At 43.8% G+C, this 18137-nt stretch overlaps 1 protein-coding gene across 2 annotated transcripts; it reads right to left on the reverse strand.

Moving 5' to 3' along the window:
* sav1 (salvador family WW domain containing protein 1) lies at positions 1-11046 on the reverse strand. Of its 2 annotated transcripts, XM_014194137.3 has the most exons (6): positions 10767-11046; positions 10248-10343; positions 7579-8082; positions 3554-3818; positions 1711-1863; positions 1-1335 (listed from the first exon to the last, which is right to left on the reverse strand). In XM_014194137.3, exons 1-6 carry the CDS (start codon positions 10798-10800, stop codon positions 1113-1115), a joined length of 1275 nt encoding a protein of 424 aa, XP_014049612.3. In that variant the 5' UTR covers positions 10801-11046; the 3' UTR covers positions 1-1112. The 2 variants fall into 2 exon arrangements, with proteins under 2 accessions (XP_014049612.3, XP_014049693.3); XM_014194218.3 differs by lacking the exon at positions 10767-11046 and having other exon boundaries at positions 10248-10684.
* Positions 11047-18137: the final 7091 nt, after the last annotated feature.

The raw sequence follows: 18137 nt of genomic DNA on the forward strand, positions 1-18137 counted from the left end.
AACATTGCATCACATTTTTATTGTTAAAGAAATCTTCAGTTTTAGGGGCTACAAATGCTGCCAAAGAAATACAATGATCAATTCTGCTCCATAAATGTTTTTTCTGGAAACATACATTTATAAAAAAGGTGAAGCTGCCAGTCCTTCTCTCCCAACTTGGGAAAAAAAAAAGAAAGTGACAGAGTTGCAATCATTTTACAAAGCGCAATATAAACAGGCATTGTGCTGCTCCTGTGAGGAAAAGAGTCTGTACATCTTATAGTCACTTATGGACATTCAAACAAACACTAACAGGTCTTTAAGACCCTGTGATCGTCTTCAGTCTTTATAAAAAGAACAGATTCCATACAACAACCCAGGGCCGTGTTCAGTGGGGCACACTGTAGCAAAACCTTTTGAAAACGGAAAAACCAAATGGTTTCTTAAGTCCCGGTAGTCCCTCCATGTTTCAGTCTGTTCTTCCATTTGTTGCCTAATGAACACAACCCAGTTCTCAGATGACATTTGCTGTAAGCGACTTTAGTAGAAACACATTTCTCCCTCTCTCCAGCTGGAGTATCATTTTCTTTCTTCATTGGCGCATTCACATGTTCTCTCTTCACTGGTCCTGAATCATCACGAAGGGAGAGGTGCCTGCGTAGCCACATGATGTGAGCAGCATCTGGACATTCGGCTGATATAACGGGAGACAACATACGTTTTGGTGAAGAGGCGGCGGCAATAAGGAGGTCAATCATAAAGAGATTAACCCCTGACCGACCGGGGCGGAAACCTCAAAGGGGCAGACTTTCTTGTTGTAGAAACCTCAAGAGGGTGGAGCTCCCTTACCATAGAAGGCCTCCGATGGGCGGAACTCCCTTACCATAGAAAACCTCAAAGGGGGTGGGACAATGGAACAGACTGAACTTCATATGAACAATGTAGAACGAGAAGGGTTGAAGTCCCAGGTCCAGCTATCCACAGGCTCCATTCCTCTGTCCAGTCAGTTCAGGGTCATATTCATTAGCACACACTGTAGCAACCCATTTAGGAACAAAAACATTGGACAAATCCAGGTAGCCCCCCCCCCCCACCATTTTGTCTTGTTTGCTTCCTAGTGAATATGACCTACTTCACATGTTCCCTGTGAAGTTCTTTCCTGGCTGCTCCTGGGCCTGAGCGTACCACTGCTGCCTCGGTTTCCTTTGGTCCACCTCAGACAGCAGGGCGTGACGGTAAGCCTCGTAGGACTTGACGATGCGCTCCAGTTCCTTCATGAAGAGCAGCTTCAACATGCCCTGGTACGTGTCCAGATCCACCAGCTGGAACAGCTCCCACTTCAGGATGTGGTCATACCTGGAGCAGAAGGGAACACAGAGATTTTATTTGACAACGAACATGGATGCATGTCACAATGCATAAAATGTAAAACAAAACTGGAGAAACTTTGGTCATGTCTGGAGATACGGCAGAACTAGTATAGCTAGCAAAATAGTTTAGATCTGTAAACTATTTTAGCAGGCTACCTAAGCATCTTGACTGAGGTGAAACAATTAACTTATTTTTATCGTTAATTATCGTTTTATCGAAATGCCACGCAGTCTCCAAAACCACAAGGTGTCTTCAATACCGGTTCATTTTTATTTATTTCTTTACATTATTTTTTCATCAATGAAACCTCCGAAGTTATGAGCCAGTATATGGGAGAAATGCCAGGTACGGTCTACTCACTTGAGCTGGGCACGGGCGTACACCTGTAGCCAGTCAGGGATCGCTGCCATGTGGTATGGGTTGGCTGGTACCAGCACTGGATGGTCCCTCTCTGCTGGGCGAGGCTGGTATACAACGGGAGAAGGCAGGGGTGGCTGGTCATACTGGAGCACGCTGGAAATGGAAAAGTCCAAATAATATATTTAAAAATGTATTCCCTTTTGGTTTTTTTAAAAGGACTACAAATGAATTGTGTGTCAGTGTACAACCAGAGTGGGCTGGTCATAGTGAGGAACACTGGATTAGAAGGAGGTTATACAGTTACAATGAAGAAGAAAAAACCCCGACATGCAACAATTTCAAACATTTTACTGAGTTACAGTTCATATACAAAGGAAATCAGTCAATTGAAATAAGTTCATTAGGTCTTAATCTAAGGATTAAACATGACTGGGAATACAGATATGCATCTGTTGGTCACTGATTAAAAAAAAAACATTAAGGTAAAGTAGGGGATTGGGTCAGAAAACCAGTCACTATCTGGTGTTACCACCATTTGCCTCATGCAGCACAACATCTCCTTCACATAGAGTTGATCAGGCTGTTGGTTGTGGCCTGTGGAACGTTGTCCCACTGTGTGAAGTTGCTGGATATTGGCGGGAACTGGAACACGCCGTCGTGCACGTCTGTCCAGAGCATCCCAAACATGCTGAGTAGATGACATGTCTGGTGAGTATGCAGGCCATGGAAGAACTGGGACATTTACAGCTTCCAGGAATTGTGTACAGATCCTTGTTGACATGGGGCAGTGCATTATCATGCTGAAACAGGTGATGGCGGTGGATGAATGGCACGACAATGGGCCTCAGGATCTCGTCACGGTATCTGTGAATTCAAATTGCCATCGATAAAAAGCAATCGAGTTTGTTGTTCGTAGTTTATGTCTGCCAATACCATAACACCACCGACACCATGGGGCACTCTGTTCACAACGTTGACATCAGCAAACCGCTCCCCCACACTACACGCCGTCTACCATCTGCCCGGTACAGTTGAAACGTGGATTCATCCATAAAGAGGACACTTCTCCAGCATGCCAGTGGCCATCAAAGGTAAGCATTTTCTCACTGAAGTCAGTTACAATGCAGTACTACAGTGGGGTCAAGACCATGGTGAGGACGACGAGCACGCAGATGAGCTTCCCTGAGACGGTTTCTGACAGTTGTCTCCAGCACAAGGTGCACCTGTGTAATGATCATGCCGTTTAATCAGCTTCTTGATATGCCACATCTGTCAGGTGGATGGATTATCTTGGCAAATGAGAAATGCTCACTAACAGGGATGTAAACAAATCTGTGCAATACATTTGAGAGAAATAAGTTTAGTACATATGTAACATTTCTGGGATGTTTTATTTCATCTCATGAAACCTGGGACCAACACTTTACATGTTGCGTTTATATTTTTGTTCAGCGTAGTATTGGCAGAGGCTAGGAGTCAAGTTACAATATCAGAATAAAATTATTTGACTGAACAAATTCTCACTTTTTAAAAAGAGACTGAATACCAAATGTGTGCGCGTGCGAGTTTCCCTTAGGTACAGATCTAGGATAGGGGTCCTCTGCTCCAATCCTAACCATTAGTGACAAAATTGACAAACTGACCCAAGATCAGTGTCAAAGGGCAACGTCATCTTACACCGTGTGTGTGTGTGTCTCTGAAATCCTACCTAGGGGCACAAGGGTGGAGTACATCTGTCTATACAGCCTACCTAGGAGCACAGGGGTGTCTATACTGCCTACCTAGGAGCACAGGGGTGTCTATACAGCCTACCTAGGAGCACAGGGGTGTCTATACAGCCTACCTAGGAGCACAGGGGTGTCTATACTGAGCACTCTTGTAGAGGTGGTCCACGTAGTAGGGTCCAAACTCAGCCGATTCCACCTTCTCCCAGCCAGGGGGCAGACCCTCTCTCTCCAGGGGGTGGGACCAGTGGGTGGTGTTGGTGTTGTGGTCGATGTAATACTTCCTGCCTCTAATGGTCCAGTCTACCATCCAACCACGGGGCAGGTCCTCACAGCTCAGACTGGACAGGTTCCCCAGAGACTTGGACTGCATTCGATCGATACCTGGAGGGGAGGAGTTAGATACCTTAAATCTTCAGAGGATGGCTGGCTGGTCAAACAAATGCACCAAGTTCCAAAATGGCACCCTATTCCCTATGTAGTGCACTACTTTTGACAAGAGCCCTATGGGGAATAGGGTGCCACTTGGGACATACCCTTAAAACCCCTAAGCCTTAAAAACCCTAAACCTTCAAGTATCCTGTAGTAAAACCTGCTGCCAGGCCCTGGTACTGTCCCGTAGTAAAACCTGCTGCCAGGCCCTGGTACCATCCTCTATGAGGAAAGAGTAGGGGACAGCATCCATTTATAGAGGAGGAATCATGTCCTCCGGTGACAGCATCCATTTATAGAGGAAACATGTCCACTTCTATTTAAAGAGACATTCTGACACACCAACTGTACAAACACTGAAACACAGCGTTGCTGCTGATCCCTTTCTAACAACACGGTCCTAGATGTACTACTCTCTCTGACTCACACTGTGATGTGTGACCCACCTCTCTTGATGAATGGTAGGAAATGGGAGAGTAAATGTATTCAATGGACAGGAAGGCTGAGATCTGAGCTCAAATTCAAACAGAGCTTACATCTGTCCTTTCTCCTGAAGTGTGCACACCTCTCCACACAATAAAAACCCATTGTATTGTTGGAAGCATAGGCCAGAGCCCGCGTTCGCCTACCATAGTACTTATACACTACATTACCAAAAGTATGTAGACACCTGGCTTGCAGTCTGCGTTCCAATTCATCCCAAAGGTGCTTGATGGAGGTTGAGGTCAGGGCTCTGTGCAGGCCAGTCAAGTTTCCACACCGATCTCGACAAACCATTTCTGTACAGACCTCGCTTTGTGCATGGGGCATTGTCATGTTGAAACAGAAAAGGGCCTTCCCCAAACTGTTGCCACAAAGTTGGAAGCACAGAATCGTTAAGATTTCCCTTCACTGGAACTAAGGGGACTAGCCCAAACCATTATTCCTCCTCCAAACTTTACAGTTGGCACTACGCATTAGGGCAAGTAGCGTTCTCCTGGCATCCGCCAAACCCAGATGCATCCGTCTGACTGCCAGATGGTGAAGTGTGATTAATCACTCCAGAGAAGTGTTACCAGTCCGTCGGAGTCCAATGGCGGTGAGCTTTACACCACTCCAGCCGACGCTTGGCATTGGTCATGGTGATCTTATGCTTGTGTGCGGCTGCTCGGCCATGGAAACCCAATTCATGAAGCTCCCGACGAACAGTTATTGTGCTGACGTTGCTTCCAGAAGCAGGTTGGAACTCGATAGTGAGTGTTACAACTGAGCACAGACGATTTTCACGCACTTTAGCACGCAGCGGTATCGTTCGGTGAGCATGTGTGACCAACCACTTTGAGGCCGAGTCATTATTCCTAGATGTTTACACTTCACAATAACAGCACTTACAGTTGACCAGGGCAGCTCTAGCAGGGCAGACATTTTACCAGGAATGTGTCCATGTTCTCTACACTGAAAACACCACCAGCATCCCTCCAGATGCACCAGTGGGAATTTACATCAAGACTCGCATTCTAGAGTAACGTGTGTGTATAATGTCATGTGTTTAACACAGAGAAGACAGGTAAAAGGCAACAGATGACATGCACCAGTCTGGGGTTTAGTCATGTGACTCGAGGTGGTCCCACTCCCATCTGCAAATAACTCGTTTTTAGCGAGGCCGTATTGAAGACACACACAGCGAGGCCGTATTGAAGACACACACAGCGAGGCCGTATTGAAGACACACACAGCGAGGCCGTATTGAAGACACAGCGAGGCGGTATTGAAGACACAGCGAGGCGGTATTGAAGACACAGCGAGGCGGTATTGAAGACACAGCGAGGCCGGTATTGAAGACACACACAGCGAGGCCGTATTGAAGACACACACAGCGAGGCCGTATTGAAGACACACACAGCGAGGCCGTATTGAAGACACACACAGCGAGGCCGTATTGAAGACACACACAGCGAGGCCGTATTGAAGACACACACAGCGAGGCCGTATTGAAGACACACACAGCGAGGCCGTATTGAAGACACACACAGCGAGGCCGTATTGAAGACACACACAGCGAGGCCGTATTGAAGACACACACAGCGAGGCCGTATTGAAGACACACACAGCGAGGCCGTATTGAAGACACACACAGCGAGGCCGTATTGAAGACACACACAGCGAGGCCGTATTGAAGACACACACAGCGAGGCCGTATTGAAGACACACACAGCGAGGCCGTATTGAAGACACACACAGCGAGGCCGTATTGAAGACACACACAGCGAGGCCGTATTGAAGACACACACAGCGAGGCCGTATTGAAGACACACACAGCGAGGCCGTATTGAAGACACACACAGCGAGGCCGTATTGAAGACACACACAGCGAGGCCGTATTGAAGACACACACAGCGAGGCCGTATTGAAGACACACACAGCGAGGCCGTATTGAAGACACACACAGCGAGGCCGTATTGAAGACACACACAGCGAGGCCGTATTGAAGACACACACAGCGAGGCCGTATTGAAGACACACACAGCGAGGCCCGTATTGAAGACACACACAGCGAGGCCGTATTGAAGACACAGCGAGGCCGTATTGAAGACACAGCGAGGCCGTATTGAAGACACAGCGAGGCCGTATTGAAGACACAGCGAGGTGTATCACCCATTTTGCTTAAGGCTCTATCCAAACTAAAAACAAGAATCTGCTAGTTGAGCAGCCAGAAACACGGTAGCAACAAACACTTATTTTAACACCGGTTCCTAAGATGTGTTCAACTGGTTAAACTATAGCTCCATAGCCAATGTATTCATACTGAGGAGCGGCAGTCCTAGTTACCACATCCAATAAGCAAGGGTACCTCCCTACTGGCACTATTTTACCTATAAAAGGCCCAACTCTACCTACATATTACCTCGACGAACCGGTGCCACCACACATTGACTCTGTACCGTAACACCCTGTATATAGCCTCCACATTGACTCTGTACCGTAACACCCTGTATATAGCCTCCACATTGACTCTGTACCGGTACCCCCTGTATATAGCCTCCACATTGACTCTGTACCGTAACACCCTGTATATAGCCTCCACATTGACTCTGTACCGGTACCCCCTGTATATAGCCTCCACATTGACTCGGTACCCGTACCCCCTGTATATAGCCTCCACATTGACTCTGTACCGTAACACCCTGTATATAGCCTCCACATTGACTCTGTACCGTAACACCCTGTATATAGCCTCCACATTGACTCTGTACCGGTACACCCTGTATATAGCCTCCACATTGACTCTGTACTGGTACCCCCCTGTATATAGCCTCCACATTGACTCTGTACCGGTACCCCCTGGTATATAGTCTCGCTATTGTTATTTTACTGCTGCTCTTTAATGATTTCTTACTTTTATTTCTTATTGTTATTTGTACTGCATTGTTGGTTAGGGGCTCATAAGCATTTCACATTCGGTGCATGTGACTAATAAAATTTGATAGGCCACTACTTTTGACCAAGGCTAATAGCGCATAAGTGTAGAGACCTACCAGCACCACCTTCATAGCATTATAACTCACATAATAAAGACAATTCCAAGCCTTTGTCATCATTTTGTTCTTGTTGACTAAACAACTATCTAATTACCGAGTCCTTATAAGACATTTCATCAATATTAAATTGGTTCAACTGATTTGACTATTATGAATACGGATATTGACTTGAGTAAGACTTGTTTATGTTTTACCTGCTGCCGGTCTGTTGGGGGCCGAGGGAGTGTGTTGTTGTGGTGGTCTTTGATGTTCATAGCATCTATAGTCCTCATGGAAGTGGTCAGGGGCTCTGGGGTGCTGATGTGGCTGAGGCAGTCTCTGCTGCTGCTGCTGCTGCTGCTGGCTGTCGCAGTAAGGCTCCGGAGTCAGGGGGTAGTAGTAAAGCCCAGCATCCGTGTTCTCAGCCATGGCGCTCACGTCTGCGAGGAATGACTGCGAGGAGCCTCCGAACTCGTGGGTTATATCCCCCAGGCTTCCAGGTAGGTACGGAGGGGCTGACATCCGACGGCGTTCCCGCAGAGCCGCCTCGTGGGGTGGCCTCTGCACAGGGGAGCTTAGGAAGCTCTTGTTGTCGGCCAACGCGACCTCAGGGTTGGGTCCCACGGGGCAGGATGAAGGTCCTGGGCCAGGCTCTGGCAGAGGGACCTCGGTGCGTCTGGAGACAGTGGGTCCATGTCGGATGAACGAGGGCATGAGAGCTGAAACGGGACCAACAGGTGTTTGTCAAGACAAAGGATGTTACTAACGATCATCCAAAAGATAACTGACTGGGTATTCTACAATATATTATATTTACGTTGCCACCATGGCCCATTTATTGCCTTACCCCCCTTTTCTTACCTCATTTGCACACACTGTATATAGATTTTCTTCAACTGTATGTTTTGTTTATTCTATGTGTAACTCTGTTGTTGTATGTGTCGAACTGCTTTGCTTTATCTTGGCCAGGTCGCAGTTGTAAATGAGAACTTGTTCTCAACTGGCCTACCTGGTTAAATAAAAAAAAATAACTGACCAATACACAATCTGATTATTGATTAAAAAAAAATATTGCAACCCTCCAGGAATATGTCCATGTTCTCTACACTGAAAAACGACATCTATTCTACAGGTCATAATAATTTAGCTAGGTAGTTAGCATGTAGCACAACAAACCATATTTTGACATTTAGATGGCTAGCTAACTACCTGTGGTCAATGCTATGGACATTTTGCGCATACAGAAACAACAAGGTTAGTCAACACTCCACCAACATCTTTACATTGGCTGGCTAACGAAAGTAAATTGAAGCATGTCACATAAGAAAAAAACTTTTAAAAAATCTGTGGGGAATCCACAATGGATGGATGAATGTAGAGCTACAGGGCTTTGAGAAGAAGACTCAATAGACTCAATTTGACCATGCTGGTTATTTATGAACATTTGAACATCTTGGCCATGTTTTTTTATAATCTCCACCCAGCACAGCCAGAAGAGGACTGGCCACCCCTCATAGCCTGGTTCCTCTCTACCCGGCACAGCCAGAAGAGGACTGGCCACCCCTCATAGCCTGGTTCCTCTCTACCCGGCACAGCCAGAAGAGGACTGGCCACCCCTCATAGCCTGGTTCCTATCTACCCGGCACAGCCAGAAGAGGACTGGCCACCCCTCATAGCCTGGTTCTTCTCTACCCGGCACAGCCAGAAGAGGACTGGCCACCCCTCATAGCCTGGTTCCTCTCTACCCGGCACAGCCAGAAGAGGACTGGCCACCCCTCATAGCCTGGTTCCTCTCTAGGTTTCTTCCTAGGTTCTGGCCTTTCTAGGGAGTTTTTCCTAGCCACCGTGCTTCTACACCTGTATTGCTTCCTGTTTGGGGTTTTAGGCTGGGTTTCTGTACAGCACTTTGAGATATCAGCTGATGTATGAAGGGCTTTATAAATACATTTGATTTGACTCAATGTAACCTTCTGGACCAGAGCTAGCTACAGATCTCATCTTTGGCTAACACTAGCAAGCTAGATGCTAGTCAGCCATGCATAAGCCACAATAACTATTAGATAGTAGAATCAGTTTACCAACGTGTTATGCTTGGGTATCATCATATGACCTAAAACGTGTGAATTGTAAAAAGAAGTGTTTTTACGAAGAGACATTGGTAGCACCAGCAGGTGACCACCCGGTTACTCAACCCTGCGCCTTACAGACTGCTACCCTATACTATATACATAGACACTTTAATAATGTTTATATACTGCTTTAATCATTTCATATGTATAACGTTACTGTATTCTACTGTATTTTAGTCTATGCCATTCCGACATTGCTCATCCTAATATTATATTTCTTAATTCCATGATTTTACTTTTAGATGTGTGAATTGTTAGATACTTGTGCACTGCTGGAGATAGGAACCGTCATTTCACTTGTGGGTATAATTAGTGGAATTTACCAACAGGAATCAGTTCCAAAAACTTCGTAAATAACAAGGTTTCCAACAAATAACGCATACAAAGATTATACAACGGCAGAGTGCATACCGGACTAATTAATTACGTTTCTCACTCACCATGTCTGTCCTCACTCTGGTAGACTATGGACAAACATGAAGAATAAACTAGGTGATGAGTTGATGCCTATTCGGTCCTTATTTAGATCATGTTAGGTGAATTAATTATGCATTATTGTATGCGTTGTTTGTTGGCAACCTTGTACTTTACGAAGTTTTTTGGAACTGATTCCTGTTGAAACGTTTCAACAAATTATACCCACCCGCAATGACGTCTGTTAAATATGTGTATGTGACCAATATCATTTAATTTGGCTAGTTAACCTGACTAGATAACCCAACTATGTTGCGAATTTATCTACTTAACCAACTTACTTTTCTGGAGTGGTGATGTCTCCTTCTTCACATATTTCACATGTACATCGGCTGGTGTCGACGCTTCCTTTTTACTTTTCTTTCTTGAAAGCATAACTCAAAAAAAGAGACATCAATGCAATGTCAGAAAGTCGTACAGAAGTTCCCCCAAAACGACCAGAGTCCCTTCCAATCTGCAGCGTGGATATTTCAGCTAGTTACGGACTTGACTAGTTACTGTCACACTTCATTTAAGACAAAAAGCCAAAACAGACCGATTGTTTGTATCAATTAAACGTTAACCAGTTATGCTGAAGTAAACTGTTTTCTCCCAGTTAATAAAAAAAAAAAAAATCACAGATTGTCTTCTCCAGGCACTTGAAGTCAACTGTTTTTCTATTCAGTGCGTTTATCCAGCCCATGTCATCACATCACATCACAAAAACTGCTCAACGTCTCCACAAATCAGGGATGGGAATGGTGAAGGGTAGATTTTCACATTTTGAACAAAGATTTGTATAAATATATAAAACTACTTACTAACTTCTTCCCCTTGTTCTGTGATTTGAAGCATTTCCAAATTAACGAAGTGGTCCAAAGCAGACCAACAACCCCCTTCTCTCAAAAAAAACAAAAAAAAAAATCAGTTTTAAAAGAGATTTCCCTGCTGAAAATAAAACTAAAAATATCCACCCATATGAGACTGGGCTGTCATTTAAAGCTGGGACAAACAGTCACAAGGTCAAGACCCATTGGATTAGCATGGGAAGGTTAATGTGCTGGTTTATTTCTGCTTCCTATCATTGCTGAGGGATGTGTCAAATGATACCCTACTTCTTTTATACTGCACAACTTTAGACCAGGACTTATAGGGTGCCATTTTGGGTACACACTGAGATGCATTGAACATAAGAAAGTCACAAGGAATCCATACAGTTTTGATTCTTAGTGTGTAACCTGAGTGAGAATTGTGCTCTTGGTAACTAAAGGTTATAATGTAAAAACTGCCGTATTCTGTCTCTCTGCTCTTGTTTTCCTTATTAGGATGTTGGCGGGCGGAGCTGGGAGGCTTGTCAGGTAAATGGGACACACCTGGGCCCGGGTGTGTCCCAGGATAAATACACCTCTTCCCCGTTCATTGAGGAGACTCTCTCCATGCTGACACACTGATAGATTTTGGTTGTGGTATTTTTTTTTTTGTGGCCGTTTGTTTTCGTTGGCACCTTTCAACACCCCTCATTATCACATTTATGCACGCAAACACTCACTTACACTACTGATTACTGACTACACACATCATTGTTAATTGTATTTAGTTTACTTCAGTTAATAAATATATTTTGTTATTCCTTATCTCCACGTTGGCTCCCTTTTTGTTACGAACTTCGAGCTGGTTTGTGACACTATAGTGTTCTACTGGCACCCTGTTCCCTATATAGTGCTCTACTGGCACCCTGTTCCCTATATAGTGCTCTACTGGCACCCTGTTCCCTATATAGTGCTCTACTGGCACCCTGTTCCCTATATAGTGCTCTACTGGCACCCTGTTCCCTATATAGTGCTCTACTGGCACCCTATTCCCTATATAGTGCTCTACTGGCACCCTATTCCCTATATAGTGCTCTACTGGCACCCTATTCCCTATATAGTGCTCTACTGACACCCTATTCCCTATATAGTGCACTACTTTAGACATCCAGTTAAGAGCATCGGGTTTGTAACTGAAAGGTTGCTGGTTTGAATCCCCGAGCTGACGAGGTGAAACATCTGTAGCTGTGTCCTTGAGCAAGGCACTTCACCCTCATAGCTCCTGTAAATCGCTCTGGATAAGAGAATCTGCTAAATTATTAAAATGTAAATTATTGCTAAATTACTGCTAAATTATTAAAATGTAAATAGGGAATAGGGTGCCATTTGGGATGTATTTCACACCTGAATCCGAGTGCTGAGTGGAGAACAAGGGTTCAGGTCTGGGTTGGGGGTCACTGACTGGACTGATTCAAATACATCTGGTCCGACCTAGAAAGAGGAAATGCCATTTGATTCCCAAGCTCTCACACATTTTACTGAGCATAATCTATGATGAAATACACTAGGCAAGAAGCATTTTATAACATTGCTTGCATGTCCAAATAATGTCTCCATGAGTAATCTGACATGAGGGCCAATTTGATATAGAAAAAAACAAGAGAGTTTCTGTATTGAGGCGGCTTGATGAGAACGGCTCATAGGAGCCGGGGTCTATCTCCTGTTTCTGTAGTGTGAGGCAGCTTGATGAGAACGGCTCATAGGAGCAGGGGTCTATCTCCTGTTTCTGTAGTGTGAGGCAGCTTGATGAGAACGGCTCATAGGAGCAGGGGTCTATCTCCTGTTTCTGTAGTGAGGCGGCTTGATGAGAACAGCTCATAGGAGCCGGGGTCTATCTCCTGTTTCTGTAGTGAGGCGGCTTGATGAGAACAGCTCATAGGAGCAGGGGTCTATCTCCTGTTTCTGTAGTGCGAGGCAGCATGACGTACAAGTACACCCCTGGACATGACGCTGGGCCTTGCCCACAATCTACTGTACCTCTGTACAAGAACAATACAACATCAACCAAACACTGAATATGAAAAGGAGATCCACTCAAACCAAATAGCTTCCCTGTATTCACAAAATGCCTTTATTTCCTGTAAAAAAGTCTCAGTCATTCCCTCTTTAGTAGTAGATCGCTGTGTGTAGTGTTGTATTTATAACATCACTTTGTGGTCCAATAGCAGCTGTTGTTGGAGCCACATTCCTCTTCACAAAATGTCAGGATTCAATAGGAACTTGGGATGTTTTCAATATGGACAACAGCAGTAGGGAACACAATAGTCTCTGGGACAATGGCAGTAGGGAATACAATAGTCTCTGGGACAATGGCAGTAGGGGACACAATAGTCTCTGGGACAATGGCAGTAGGGGACACAATAGTCTCTGGGAAAATGGCAGTAGGGGACACAATAGTTTCTGGGACAATGGCAGTAGGGGACACAATAGTCTCTGGGAAAATGGCAGTAGGGGACACATTAGTCTCTGGGACAATGGCAGTAGGGGACACAATAGTCTCTGGGACAATGGCAGTAGGGGACACAATAGTCTCTGGGACAATGGCAATAGGGGGACACAATAGTCTCTGGGACAATGGCAGTAGGGAATACAATAGTCTCTTGGACAATGGCAGTAGGGGACACAATAGTCTCTGGGACAATGGCAGTAGGGAATACAATAGTCTCTGGGACAACGGCAGTAGGGGACACAATAGTCTCTGGTCCTTTCCTTTGAACCACTAATATTGCACAGTTACAAATGAAACACAGTAGGTCTGTTTCCCAAACGGCACCCCTATTCCTGTGTAGTGCAGGACTTTTGCCCGGGGGGCCCATGGAGTTCTGCACTATATAGGGAATACAACATTTTATTTACCCTTTATTTAGACAGGGAGTCAATGCTGAGACCAAGGTGTCTTTATTTAGACCGGGAGTCAATGCTGAGACCAAGGTCTCTTTATTTAGACCGGGAGTCAATGCTGAGACCAAGGTGTCTTTATTTAGACCGGGAGTCAATGCTGAGACCAAGGTCTTTTTATTTAGACCGGGAGTCAATGCTGAGACCAAGGTCTCTTTATTTAGACAGGGAGTCAATGCTGAGACCAAGGTGTCTTTATTTAGACAGGGAGTCAATGCTGAGACCAAGGTCTTTTTATTTAGACCGGGAGTCAATGCTGAGACCAAGGTCTCTTTATTTAGACAGGGAGTCAATGCTGAGACCAAGGTGTCTTTATTTAGACAGGGAGTCAATGCTGAGACCAAGGTCTCTTTATTTAGACAGGGAGTCAATGCTGAGACCAAGGTCTCTTTATTTAGACAGGGAGTCAATGCTGAGACCAAGGTCTCTTTATTTAGACAGGGAGTCAATGCTGAGACCAAGGTGTCTTTATTTAGACAGGGAGTCAATGCTGAGACCAAGGTGTCTTTATTTAGACAGGGAGTCAATGCTGAGACCAAGGTGTCTTTATTTAGACCGGGAGTCAATGCTGAGACCAAGGTCTCTTTATTTAGACCGGGAGTCAATGCTGAGACCAAGGTGTCTTTATTTAGACCGGGAGTCAATGCTGAGACCAAGGTCTCTTTATTTAGACAGGGAGTCAATGCTGAGACCAAGGTCTCTTTATTTAGACAGGGAGTCAATGCTGAGACCAAGGTGTCTTTTCCAGATGAGCCCTTTATGGCACCACAATACACATACAAATGCAATAAACACATTAAACTACAAAATGTTGCAGTTTTAAAGCTAGTTTCATGTAATTCTACACATTTTCTTGTCACGGGGTTGAGAAAACAATTGCAGTTTCAAAGCTAATTTCCTGCAATTCTACACATATTGCCGTGGGGCTGGGGGTAATTTGTCAGTTTTAAAGCTAATTTATTTCAATTATATATCTTTTGACATGGCTTATGCCTTGTTCTTATGCTATCAGAGTGACTCAAACATTATAACAAAATCAATGGGGGCCCCATGCCATAACACTTTGTGAAATTTAGATTCTCCCTGACTGTCTAGATTTTATGTTGTTGGTTGTTAGTTCTCAAAGATGTAATTTAAATATATATATAGGTCCATTATCTTGTTTACATACTTTATATCTGGTTTCCGTCATTTAAGTTTAAACTGAAAACATTTGACCATCTTCTATAGGACTTGCTCCTTAACTAACTTTTAATTCTTAATGTCTTAACTAACTTATCAATATGCTTTTTAAAAGATAGCTTTTCGTCAATCCAGACGCCCAGATACAGTATTTACAGGCGGGGACACAATCAATGAGAGCACCATCCAAAGTACGTATGCATTAAATCCTCAGATACAGTTTTATGCAATTTGGAAAATAACATATGTTTGGTTTTACCCACTTTAAGTACCAATTTCAGTTCAACAAAGGCTTTCTGTAGGGCAATAAAGGCAGATTGAAGCTCTGACACAGCCTGGTCAGCTGTGGGGGCAATAGCATACACCACACTGTCATCTGCATACAGGTGAAACATTTATTTGATAGATGAACAATATTGTTCATGTAAATAGTGAAAAGAACCGGACCAAGAATTGATCCCTGTGGGACACCCGTTGTTACAATATATACAGTTCCAGTCAACAGTTTGGACACACCTACTTATTCAAGGGTTTTTCTTTATTTGTACTATTTTCTACATTGTAGAATAATAGTGAAGACATCAAAACTATTAAATAACACATATGGAATCATGTAGTAACCAAAAAAGTGTAAAAACAAATCAAAATCTATTTGACATTTTTGGCATTCTCTCAACCAGCTTCATGAGGTAATCAGTTGGAATGCATTTCAATTAACAGGTGTGCCTTGACAAAAGGTAATTTGTGGAATTTCTTTCCTTCTTAATGCGTTTGAGCCAATCAGTTGTGACAAGGTAATATCATTTTACATTTTAGTCATTTAGCAGATGCTCTTATCCAGAGCGACTAACATTTCTTTTCATGCATTTTTTTTTTTTGTACTGGCCCCCCGTGGGAATCGAACCCACAACCCTGGCGTTGCACACACCATGCTGGCGTTGCAAACACCATGCTCTACCAACTGAGCCACAGGGAAGACATGGTATATAGAAGATAGCCCTATTTGGTAAAAGATCAAGTCCATATCATGGCAAGAACAGCTAAAATAAGTAAAGCAAAACGACAGTCCATCATTACATTAAGAACTTTGAAAGTTTCTTCAAGTGCAGTCACAAAAAGTGTGTCCAAACTTTTGACTGCTTTGTAAATTTACAGTTGAAGTCGGAAGTTTACATACACCTTAGCCAAATACATTTAAACTCAGTTTTTCACAATTCCTGACGTTTAATCCTAGTAAAATGCCACGTCTTAGGTCAGTTAGGATCACCACTTTATTTTAAGAATGTGAAATGTCAGAATAATAGTAGAGAGAATGATTTATTTCAGCTTTTATTTCTTTCATCACATTCCCAGTGGGTCAGAAGTTTACATACACTCAATTAGTATTTGGTAGCACTGCCTTTAAATTGTCTAAGTTGGGTCAAACGTTTCAGGTAGCCTTCCACAATCTTCCCACAATAAGATGGGTGACTTTTGGTCCATTCCTCCTGACAGAGCTGGTGTAACTCAATCAAATCAATCAAATGTATTTATAAAGCGCTTCGTACATCAGCTGATGTCACAAAGTGCTGTACAGAACCCCAGCCTAAAACCCCAAACAGCAAGCAATGCAGGTGTAGAAGCACAGTGTCTAGGAAAAACTCCCTAGAAAGGCCAGAACCTAGGAAGAAACCTAGAGTGGAACCAGGCTATGAGGGGTGGACAGTCCTCTTCTGGCTGTGCTGGGTAGAGAGGAACCAGGCTCTGAGGGGTGGCCAGTCCTTTTCTGACTCAAATGATGTCAATTAGCCTATCAGAAGCTTCTAAAGCCATAACATCATTTTCGGAAATGTTCTAACCTGTTTAAGGACACAGTCAACTTAGTGTATGTAAACTTCTGACCCACTGGAATTGTGATACAGTGAATTATAAGTGAAATAATCTGTCTGTAAATAATTGTTGGACAAATTACTTGTGTCATGCACGAAGTAGATGTCCTAACCAACTTGCCAAAACTATAGTTTGTTAACAAGAAATTTGTGGTGCTTCTACACCTGCATTATTTGCTGTTTGGAGTTTTAGGCTGGGTTTCTGTGCAGCACTTTGAGATATCAGCTGATGTAAGAAGGGCTATATAAATACATTTGATTTGAAAAACGAGTTGCAAAGCAAAAGCCATATCTCAGACTGGCCAATAACAATAAAAGATTAAGATGGGCAAAAGAACACAGTCACTGAACAGAGGAACTCAGCATCCCAGAGTCGCCTCTTCACTGTTGACTTTGAGACTGGTGTTTTGCAGGTACTATTTAATGAAGCTGCCAGTTGAGGAATTGTGAGGCGTCTGTTTCTCAAACTAGACACTCTAATGTACTTTGTCCTCTTGCTCAGTTGTGCACCGGGGCCTCCCACTACTCTTTCTATTCTGGTTAGAGACAGTTTTTAGCTATGTTAACATCATTGCAAAAGGGTTTCCTAATGATCAATTAGCCTTTTAAAATGATAAACTTGGATTAGTTAACACAACGTGCCATTGGAACACAGGAGTGATGGTTGCTGATAATGGGCCTCTGTACACCTATGTTGATATTCCATAAAAAAATCTGCCTTTTCCAGCAACAATAGTAATTTACAACAATAACAATGTCTACACTGTATTTCTGACCATTTTGATGTTATTTTAATGGACCAAAATGTTATTTTCTTTCAAAAACAAGAGAATTTCTAATTGACTCAACTTTTGAACGGTAGTGTATATATATAAAAGTATGTGGAAACCCCTTCAAATTAGTAGATTTGGCTATTTCAGCCACACCCGTTGCTGACAAGTGTATAAATAAGGCACACAGCCATACAATCTTCATAGACAAACATTGGCAGTAGAATGGCTTTACTGAAGAGTTCAGTGGCATTCAACATGGCACCATCATAGGATGCCACCTTTCCAACAAGTAGGTTAATCAGATTTCTGCACTGCTGGAGCAGTCCCGGTCAACTGTAAGTGAAAAATGTATAGTGGAAATGTCTAGGAGCAACAACGGCTCAGCTGCGAAGTGGTAGGCCACACAAGCTCTCAGAACAGGACCGCCGAGTGCTGAAGTGCGTAAAAATATAATCTGTCCTCTGTTGCAACACTCACTACAAAGTTCCAAACTGCCTCTGGAAGCAACGTCAGCACAATAACTGTCAGGAGCTTCATGAAATGGGTTTCCATGGCCGAGCAGCCGCACACAAGCCTAAGATCACCATGCGCAATGCAAAGCG

This window comes from Salmo salar, chromosome 01, assembly GCF_965601325.2.
Source record: "Salmo salar chromosome 01, fSalSal1, whole genome shotgun sequence".
Classification (NCBI taxonomy): domain Eukaryota; kingdom Metazoa; phylum Chordata; class Actinopteri; order Salmoniformes; family Salmonidae; genus Salmo; species Salmo salar.